This window comes from Miniopterus schreibersii, assembly GCF_964146895.1.
Source record: "Miniopterus schreibersii genome assembly, chromosome: 6".
Taxonomy (NCBI): Eukaryota; Metazoa; Chordata; class Mammalia; order Chiroptera; family Miniopteridae; genus Miniopterus; species Miniopterus schreibersii.
In genome coordinates, this window is record NC_138107.1 from 54,493,244 (window position 1) to 54,504,511 (window position 11,268).

Here is an 11,268-nt window from a genome sequence, read left to right on the forward strand (position 1 = left end):
AACATTTTAATTCAAACAGCTCCATATGGCTAAAGACTACTGTATTAGAGCAGTTTTAGACAAAGGCAGATCAAAAGTTCTAGAGTTAGGCAGATAAGAGAGCATATTCCTTCTAAATAATCCACTAAACTATATTCAGAACTGATGACCTACTTCAAGCCACAAAGCTCTTAATTTTATGAATGTTTTTATCAGATTCTATATAATTTTCTACTATGCTCTCTTAGTTTGAGATTCTTGAATGTTCTTCATACAGAACCACTGGGTGCCTTACATATTTGATAGGTAATTTTATATACTTCATAATCTTTTCTTAAATTGGATTTTTAAAATCAATGCTATCACAAATGGATGTGCGTGATTTAAAAAACAGATTGTTCTTGCTCATCTTACATGACTGCCTCAAGTTAAGGTGGAGTTTTTTTCTCAAAATAGAAACAAAATGTGACATCAGAATAAATTGTGTAGTTATACATTTATTGCCAGAAATACTTAAATATATTTTAGACTTTGAGACATAGCATTATAAATTGCAGAAGTCAAAGTACTTTTCTCCTAATGTGTGCAGTGAATGGAAGATACTATGCTTCTAAGACTTTACTTGGAATTATGGAGGGTCAAAGGCCTGACAAAGTATGAAACATTTTCTAAGTTAAATTTTAATCAAGAGCCAATAACCTAAAGTATTCGTGACCTAGTACACATAATTTTACGCTTGTCTAGTCTTAGAAATCAGCCCTCTCTCATACAGGGCATTAGATCACAACAGCAAGCATAAACAACCTGATCAAAGGTTATGTGGTTCTTTCTCTTATACATAGTGCTTTAGTAATTTTCTCTTTAGTTTGGAAAAATAATCTTTTATAGCCTATTAACTTAAGTAAAGCACTCAACTTTTTCCACGAGAAAAAATATTTTTTACACCTTTGGTAAAACATCTTGGCAGACTAGAAGGAGAGATAGAGAGCCAACAGTACTAGATTCTGATGGGAAAGAAGATAAGGCTTATGGCCTATGATCAAGTATCAGTGTCAGGATGAAATCCAGTCTCTAATGACTGTTACTCTCTTAAGAGTCTAGAGTCTCTTTCTGTTGGAAATGATCTTTAAGACATGGGCATGGTCATTCTTATTAGTTTCCTATTGCTGCTGTAGTAAATTACCACAAACTTAGTAGCTTAAAAGGACACAAATTTATCTTACAATTTTGGAGGTCAGAAGTCCATAAAGGGTCTCATTGGGCTATATCAAGGTGTCATCAGGGCTGCATTCCTTCTAGAGGACCTAGAGGAAAATGTGTTTCCTTGTCTAGAGCTGGCTGCATTCTTTGGTTCATGGCCCTTCCCTCCGTCTACAGTAAGCGACATCACTCTGACTCTGCGTCCATTGTCACATCTCCTTCTAAGACTGACTCTCCTGAGTGTTTCACTTACAGGGATCCTTGTGATTACATTGGGCTCAACCAGATAATCAAGGACAATCTGCCCACCTCAAGATCCTTAACTTAATCACACCTTCAAAGTCACTTTTGCCATGTAAGGTTCACAGGTTTAGGAAGTGGATATCTTTGGGGAGTCATTTATTCTGCCTACCAAGTCACCCAAGTCATAGGTGCCACCAACTATGGCATTTGGAGATTACTAATAAGTAAGGTGCAGTAGATGAATGTTGCCACAAATTCTTTGAAGCTCCTTCCATCCATGAGATGGAGTCTATTTCCCCACCCCTTGAGTATGAACTAGCCTCATGACTTGCTTTGACCAACAGAATGTGGTAGAAGTGATAAGCAAGTTTCAGAGCCTAAAATTCGAGAGGTCTTGCAACTTTCATCTTCATCTTCTTGGAGTGCTAAGACTGCCATATAAGGCAGCTAGTCTAACTGACTGGGGAACGACAGGCTATGTGGAAGAGAATAAGGCAATCCAAGTGACAGCCAGACAGTCCAACTCTCCAGCGAAAAACAGCTACATACAGTCAAGATGGGGGCGTAGATAAATGTACTACTCGAATCTTCCCATAACCACAACAAAATTACAACTACACTACAGAAAAACCATAATTCAGAACCACCTGAAATCTAGCTGAATGGAAGTCCTACAACTAGGAATTTAAAGAAGCCACATCGAGACTAGTAGGAGGGTGGAGACACAGTTCGGGCTGGTCCCACAACTACATGTGGCAGTTTAAAATTGGGAGAGAGACCGGCCAGCATGGCTCAGAGGTTGAGCATTGACTTATGATCCAGGAGATCAAGGTTTGATTCCTGGTCAGGGCACAAGCCCTGGTTTTGGACTTGATCCCCAGTGGGGGGCATGTAGGAAGCAGCCAATCAATGACTCTCTCATCACTGATGTTTCTCTCTCCCTTCCTTGCTCTGAAATCAATAGACATATATATATATATATATATATATATATATATATATATATATATATATATATTAAATATATCTTTATTGATTTCAGAGAGAGGAGGGGAGAGGGAGAGAGAGAGATAGAAACATCAATGATGAGGGAGTCATTGATCAAGTTCACAACCTGGGCATGTGCCCTGACTGGGAATCTAACCCCAATCACCTGGATCCCAGGTCGACGCTCAACCGCTGAGCCATGCCCAGCTGGGTAATAAAGACATATTTAAAAAAAAATAAAATTGGGGGGGATATCTTGGCTGTGGTGGTCCCTGAGGAGCAAGGGGTCCCAGCCTCACAAGAGGCCTCCCAGCCCAGGGTTCCAGAGTCAGGAAGAGAAGTCCCCATAACTTCTGGCTGTAAAAACCAGTGGGATTGCGGATGAATGAGACGGAGGGCAACTGGAGTCCCAGGCAGTTCTTAAAGGGCAGGAGCATGGATTTACTTGGACTCACTCCCTCTGAGCTCCAGCCCCGAGGCAGCAGCTTGAAAGGAACCAGGGAGTAACTGAATTGTGTGGCTTCAGGGCAAAGGCCATTGTTCCTTTTCTGAACCCCCACCCCCACAGAGTCAGAAGGCAGGTATCATATCTGAGTCTCCATCAACCAGGCTCACACTGTTCAGCCAGCCCTGGTGATTCCCTGAGAGCCCACCCTACCCAAATTGATGGCCCACTCAAGCTATTTCCAGTTGCTTTTCCATACAAATGACCTCTCTTGCCTCATGTTTCAAACTTTCTTTCCTAAAATCTCTCAAACAAGCAGCATCTGGCCTCTGCATACCCCCTAACTCTTGCTAAGTGGCCCTAGGCCAGGCACTAGCACCAGCCAGTCTTGGATGGCAGCTGGCTGCTTCTGGGCATTTCCGAGCCCAGCACAGGTAGCAGCCATATGCAGATCGCTCGAAAATCAATAAAAAATATAAAAAGACTCTCCAAGTGTTTTTGATTTCCATTATTTCAATGCTACATAAACTCTAGACCAGGGATTGGCAAACTTTCACAAAGGGCAAGATAGTAAATATTTTACACCATCACAACTACTCAACTCTGCCCTTTTAGTGCAAAAGTGGTCATAAATAACATGTAAACAAAGAAGTGTGCTGTGTTCCAATAAAATTTTACATAAACAGGGAAGCCCTCAGCTTGCTGACCCCTGCTCTAGACTCATTAGTGTCTTAAGAACGTTCTCAATTATATAATATAGGAGAAATCTTCTGGGTATAAAATTATTTTAATTTTAATTTTCTGATTTTTTTAGAGAGGAAGGGGGGGAGAGAGAAAGATAGAGAGATAAATGACCAGGGATCAAATCTGCAGCCTATGCTCTAACCAACTGAGCTAGCCAGCCAGGGCTTGGGTGTAAATTTAAACAAAGACCTAGAGATACATTGATGTATGCCTAGCCAACCAAAGAGTTTTTTTCACTTTTGTCATCCAACTCATTCAAAAATATTCATTATGTGAGTAACTATTATACCTGCTATATTCCTGGAGCTGGAGTAGGTTGTTTTTTAATTTTTATTTTATTTTTCCCATCACCATTTATCCCCTCTATGCCCTCTTCCACCTCCACCCAGCCCCCCCACCCAAAATCACCACACACTGTCCATGAATTCTCTTTTCTGCTCAATCTCTCCACCCCCCAACACACACACACACACCACCTTCGCCAGAGCTGTCAGCCTGCTCTCTATCTATGAGTCCGCCTCTATTTTGCTTGGTAGTTCAGTTTATTCATTAAATTCCACATATGAGTGAAATCATATGGTACTTGTCTTTCTCTGACTGGCTTACTTCACTTAGCATATGTTCTCCAGGTCCATCTATGCTGTTGGAAAGGGTAAAATTTTCTTCCTTTTTACAGCAGAGTAATATTCCATTGTGTAAATGTATCACAACTTTTTAATCCACTCGTCTACTGATGGACACTTGGGCTGTTTCCAAATCTTGGCTATTGTAAATAATACTGCAATGAACGTAGGGGTACATATATTCTTTCAAATTAGTGTTTCAGATTTCTTCTGATAAATTCCCAGAAGTGGAATCTCTGGGTCATAAGGGAGTTCCATTTTTAACTTTTTGAGGTAGCTCCATACTGCTTTCCACAGTGGCTGCACCATCTGCATTCCCACCAACAGTGCCCGAGGGTTCCCTTTTCTCTACATCCTTGCCAGCACTTGTTGTTTGTTGACTTGTTGATGATAGCAATTTTACAAACTTGTTTCCACCTGAAGATAACCAGTAATGGCAAGGCAAGACAAGAGATACTGAGAAATAGACACAAGATGTGGAGCTTTGAGACTCTTTTGTTCCTCTGTATGGATTAGAATTCCCAAACTTACAATAGAATAGAGAAGCTCATACCACAAGGGCAGAAATGGAAACAACAGAAAGCGAACAAGCTATAGGGGGCAGGAGTGGAAATAATTTTAGAAATGTCAAGCAAATAGAGACATCAGTGACAAAATCAAAGTCTAGAGCCAAAGGATTGGAAAGTGATCATTCCAATATTGTCAGACACAATGAAGTTTTATAAAAATTATTTGAAGTCTTCCGAAGATTCTCTGGCAAGAGACACTGATCTCACTTATTTTGGTGGCTCAAATTACATATTCCATCATTTAACGTCATCAACTAAAATGCTGGTCCTAAGTAAAAATGCCTACATAGTTTTAAACAGTCACTGATGGCAAAAAAATGTTAGTTTTCTACTTTCAGTTCCTCAAACTCAACTCAGTCCCATGATATGCCCCTACCAGGTATGCCATGTTTTCATGCTTGCCTCCTTTCTTTACTCTACAAAATTAATTCTCAGGAAGGGATCAAAACTCATTTCCATTTAAGGTTAATAAAACTAATGAGAGCTCAACTTTATTTCTTCCAAATCCAGTGAACTTTCTCAAAACTTTGAAATTTCAGACATCAGCAAAAAAGGGAAAGAATTAGGAGAGATGATGAGAATGTTGCTAAAGCCACACCCTAAAAAAGCGGATTCCAATCACTTAGTATTTGCTGCTGTGGGAAAGCAAACAGGGTCTGTTCTTCCTGTATTCACATGGCTGCCCAGCTAGACTAAATTTTCCAGCTTCCTTTGTGGCTACCTGCGGCAACAGGCAGGAATCAACCTTTCCCTTGGCTAGAATGTGGGTGTAATGTTGGAAGCTGGTAGTGAAGCCACAATATGAGCCATAGATTGCCCCCGGGGACCTCTTCAAGATGAAAAAAATAAACTCTACTTTTGAGGTCTCTATGAGACCAGCCACAATTATATTCTAATTGATACAACTTTTCTAGCAAGCTACAGCCAAAGTCACACTTTACTACCATGTCCAAATTCCTAAGTTAAATGTTTCTTTAAAGAAGTAGGGCTCCCCTGGCCGGGCATGGCTCAGCAGCTGAGCATCGACCTAGGATCCAGGAGATCAGGGTTCGATTCCCGGTCAGGGTACACGCCCAGGTTGCGGGCTAGCCGATCAATGACTCTCTCATCACTGATGTTTCTATATCTCTCTCTCCCTCTCCTTTCCTCTCTCTGAGATCAATAAAGGTATATTTAAAAAATAAATAAATAAATAAAGTAGGGCTCTGGTTGAAAGCTTTAAGTCATTTATTTAACGAATCAATAAACAGCAGTTCCAAGATTATAGTATTGCTTTTTATTAGACACCATCTTTCTTATCTGATCAAAAAATTGCTGGCTCTGCTTACATGGAAGCAGCATAATATGGTACAAATATCGCAGTGACTAAAAACAGTTGACTTTTTTTTTTTTGGTAAGAATGATTAGAAAGGTAAGGAAAGGAAAATCTCTATTACTACATGGAATCACCGTGACAGCTAAAAGTTAAGCCCTTTAGGCTTCCCATTTTCAAGGTGCAGAGTGACATTATTAAAACACAAAGATTTCTTTCTTAAATGGATATAGATTTTGCTTTTCCTTGACTTCTGCTTATTTCCATGATTATTACTTAGGAATGTGGACATGGATGATACAAAACGGGCAAAAAGATCTGGTCTGGCTGAATACAGTCAATGCCTCCCTTCTTCCCATAAAACTAGGCTGTAGCCCTGGCCTGTGTGGCTCAGTGGTTGGAGCGTCAACCTGTGCACCGAAGGGTCACGGTTTTGATTTCCAGTTAAGGGCTTGTACCTGGGTTGCAGGTTCAATCCCTGGCCCCTAGTCGGGGCACATGTGGGAGGCAACCAATCAATGTCTCTCTCTCACATGGATGTCTCTGTCTGTCTCCCTCTCCCTCCCTCCCTTCACTCTCTCTTAAAAAAAAAAAAAAAATCAATGGAAAAAATATCGTCAAGCGAGGATTAACAATAAAAAGAACACACACAAAAACTAAGTTGTATAGGCTGGCATGCTTTTAGCTAGTATCTAAATTGCCTCCCCTCCAAAAACAGTTTTCTACTTTTGGTAAATGTCACTGGCTTTCCTCTCTGCTGTCAGAATCTGTATTATTTATTATTTATTTTTAGAATTTGCCCTTTTTTTTCCAATCTCATCAAGGCTACCAATTATTGTGGCTCCAAAGAATTTTCCTCATACTTCTCTGCTGCCAATCATTTCTGAGAGACAGAGAGCATGGTGCAACCAGGAATAATCCTTGCTGCATATATCAGTGCAGTGCCCTTGCTGGGTGGTTTTTAAACTACTATTTTCCAAATCCCACCCCAACCCAATTAAAAGAGAATCTTCATGACTTCAAAAGATCTGAATGTTCACTGAGGATGAAAGTAAAAGTATGGGATCTGAAGGTCAGGAAATCTAGATTCAAATCCCAGTTTTGCCATTTAATAGCTGTGACTTTGGGCAATTTACTTAACCTTCCTAAATTTTACTTATCCAAAAATGCCCATTATGTGCCAAACACAGTGCTAGGTATTAAGTAAGGGTAGAATAGTAGCCCCTGTCCTCTAGGAGCATACAGTTATGGAAGATACAGGAACCAAAGATAGCTGCAGACTATCACACTTACATAGATTTATTGTTCCACTTAGTTATGCATTCATTGGTTGATTCTTGTATGTGCCCTGGCCCGGGACTGAACCCACAACCTTGATGTATCAGGATGAGATGCTCTAACCAACTGAGATACCAGTCAGGGCTATGCTGATTATTGATTTTTAATTTAGAAGATATCTATATTTAGAAAGAAGTAACCTTTAGGAGACTTGACTTTGGTGGGGGGGGGGGGTGAATGCAAGATGCAATATATAGATGACACTGTACTTTTATTAACCAGTATCACCCCAATAAATTCAATAAGATTCTTTTGAAAAAAGGAAAAAAGAGAGAAAGAGGTAACTCTTGAGTGCCTATTATGTATCGGTCACTGTGCTAAAGAGATTTCTGTGCATTATCTCACTTAATCCTATGAGGTAGGCACTATTATTAGCATACCTATTCTACCAAGAAGTGGAGTTTAAATTTTGCACCTTACTCTGATAATAATAAATCAAGTCTTTGAACTCAGAGCTCAAGAAAGATCCTTAACTTCACTCCTGTTTGAAACAGTTGTCTCTAGGTACAATAGGTCTTAATTAAAATCTCCAGAAAATTAGAGTTACATTACAGCACAAACTTCATAAATGGTGACTGAATTTCCCCTTTAGACTTCTCTTTAATATGCCAAAATAATTCTACACCCTGAGCTTTCCTAAAGCTTTAATCATTTATGGTGCTCTCTGCTGTACCTACCCATTAGAACAATTTTTAAAAACATTAACACCACCAATTATTTTCAAAAGCCCAAAGATACTAATCAAGTGATCCTAATAGTCTTAAATACTATCCTCAAACCAAAAGATAAATGGAAACTAGGAAGCTTGCATTCTAAAGTGCCACCATCCAAATAAAATTACTCTGTGAATTAGAGTAATTTCAATCAGATCCTATAAAATTGAACATTTTTCTCAAGACCAGAATTAAAGAGTAACTAAAGATAGTTTAAGGGCCCAAACTCTGAAACATAAAATGGTTTGCAACAGGGCAAATTCAATAGCAAAAGGCAGGTAGTAGGGGCTAGGGAGAGAAGCAACAGTTTAGAATAGTAGTAATAAAAACCATTACAAAATGATTTACCTATTCATTAGACTGGTCATTCTGTCTTAATACTGTAATTATTCTCAAAAACCATATGCTGCTTAAAATAAGACCTAATATCTTACTACATAGTGTCCTGAGTTTTAACACATTACATATTAAGAGAAACAACAATGGCATTTTATAAGCATTAGAAACTCAACTACATTTTCTTATAGGGCATTTGCATTTATGACTGTAACTGTCATTATACACAACAAACTGTTTTATATAATACAAACTAGTGTATGTGTATACTTTAATTCTGTAACTTATTAATTGTTCTTAAAAGAGATTATTTTCTTTAAAATGCAAATGGCTGCACCATAAACACAGCTTATTTTTATGTGTCACAGCAGCTGTTTGGTAATCAAATATCAGATATATTTTTTAAAATAATTAAATTATCAGACTAGAGTCTATTTAATATAATGCACTCAGCAAGATAAACTCAGTTATTAAATGAAGGAAGTGTAGGCAGGAGATTCCACTTCACTTGTGTGACAGGAAGTACTGGCTATGGAAGTTTAGAAACAGGAATACCAAGTTGTTTCAGCAAAAGAAAGGAAAGCATGCTGGTTAAATAAGGGTAAAAGAGGAAGTTCTTTTTAGTGAATAATATGCCATATATTTAAGACAATCCAAGTCATTCCAAAAATTTTAATAAAAAAAAAAAAAGTTCACTTTTTCACTAGGTTTTGGTGGTAATGTACTTCCCTAGGTACACTAGAGCCTGGGTTTGCAGTTTCGCTATAACAAGACTGCTATGGGTCACATTTTACACATCTGTAGGAAGGTATGGGTGGCTTGTATCATTTAAATTGTTAGTTTCATATCTTAAACTAAAGTTTGATGATTGTTATTTTTTTTAGAAGTGTATAAGTAAATCATTTCTAAAAGTGTATAGGTTTCACAACAATAGGTTTAACACTACTGAACTGTACTTAAAAATGGTTAGGATAGTAAATTTCACGTTGTGTGTTATTTACCACACAAAAAGTGGGTAAGTCAATGAAAAATTATTCCCCTTAAATGTTAATAGTAACTTGTTATGTAAATTTTGATTACTCTAAAGTGAAATTCTTATTATACCTAATTTTTAATAAAAGAATTTGTTGTTGTCATCTTTAACAGCTGGATTCATTTTATGTAATTAATTTTTAAAGATACTTCCATACATGAGCATGAACTACAGAGTGAAAGTGAAGCACTATTCTCAATCAGCATCTTTCAAATCATCTGAATTACTTATTGCCAACAAATACTAGTTATGAAATTATAAGTGTGTTTCTACTTCAGCTGATTCATTCATTCAGTGAAGTGCAAATCTCGAAATTAACAGAGCAAGATCCCCAACTGAATAGCCTTTTGTTAAAGCGCGGTAGTTCTGGATTGTGAGGTAGGCAACACTCGCCCCACCTCAGACGACTGTGGCCTAGAACGCTAAGGTCAGTATCGTTTTCAATCACCCCTCTCACCTGGCTCAGCCCTACCAAATTTGTCAGGCTTTTGTGAACTCCCATCAGATTCTGTTCAGAAGTGTACAACGAGGTTAGTTTGGTGGCTTGTGAGGAGCCAGGAGCACAAAGCTTGGCTCGGCCACCTCTGGGCAAAGTGTCCAGGGAAAGAACACCGGGAAGGCTTCAACTTTGCGCAAACCCCCTATCTCAGTCACATCTACCTCCCTTCCCGAAGGGCAGTGTTCTGTGTTCTCGAAAGATCTACCCTTTTCCAACTCAAATGTCATTCCCAGATCAGCTGCTTGAGAGGCAAGCGGCGCCCAACCCACGTCCTGTTCTTCGCGCACCTTCTCCAAGTGCCAGCCCACGCTGCAGCCCCCGTCCAAGCCCTGCAGGGACCCTGGCCCACGACCCCGCCCGCGGACAGGGCTGCCCTACGAGTCGGCCAGGGAATCCCGGCCTGGGCTGCGTTAGCCGCCCGAGGGGATCCGCTCCTGGGTCGGCTGGGGGCGACTCGAGACTGCAGGAAGGGTCTCACTGTTGGGGGTGGGGATGGACGGCCTCACCTTGACCCTGATTTCATAGGTGGTGAAGCGGCCTCGGCCGACCCCCACCGTCTGCGGGTTGCTCACATCAATCTCGAGGAAGTTGCTGGGCGGCCCGTAGGCGTCATTCAGGTTCTGCGGCTTGGTGATCAGCCGCCGGGTGTCCGCCACCGTCTCCGCCATTTCGCTCTTGCAGCCGCCGCCGCCTCCGCGGGCTCCCTGCGCCCCCGCCGCGTTCCACCGACGCCGCCGCTGCTGGCCGCCGCGGGGACACCGGACTCGCGCGCAGCGGTCGCGAGGCGAACGAGCACGTAGGGCTGGCGTTCACTCCGCGCGCGAAGCTCCTCCCCGCGCCCCTCGGGCTTCCGTCTCTCGTGCCCAGGGAAGAGACAGCTGACTCGCCGAAACGCGGCACCCCGGCCGGGAAGGCCCAGCTGAGACCGCCGAGAGGGACTGCGGCCGAGGCGGCGGAGGCGGAGGAGCTGGGTCACGGGACTTGTAGTCAGGCTCAGGGTCCGGCCAGACTACAGCGCCCACAATGCACCGGGCGAGCGCGTCGCCGTGGGAATGAGGCCGCGGCCCTGCGGAACCCAGGGAAGTGGGGGCGGGCGCTTCCTGTCTCTCTGGGTCCTCCCGGGGCCAGGGGAAGTGGGAAAAACTACGGAAACGGTCTCGCGCGCCGGGGAACTGCCGGAACCAAAGTTAAACGGCGAGGTTTAATGCGAGAGGTTTGCCCGCAGTGGAAACAAAACTGCCTGCGCC

At 41.4% G+C, this 11,268-nt stretch overlaps 1 protein-coding gene across 1 annotated transcript in view; it reads right to left on the bottom strand.

Moving 5' to 3' along the window:
• Positions 1 to 11,022, bottom strand: part of SNX3 (sorting nexin 3) — a 30,015-nt gene extending 18,993 nt beyond the window's left edge. Inside the window, exon 1 of the mRNA XM_081140790.1 lies at positions 10,528 to 11,022. Within this exon, the coding sequence (XP_080996916.1) occupies positions 10,528 to 10,689 (162 nt within the window). The 5' untranslated portion in view covers positions 10,690 to 11,022. The remainder of the gene's footprint in view (positions 1 to 10,527) is intronic.
• Between the last annotated feature and the right edge of the window lie 246 nt (positions 11,023 to 11,268).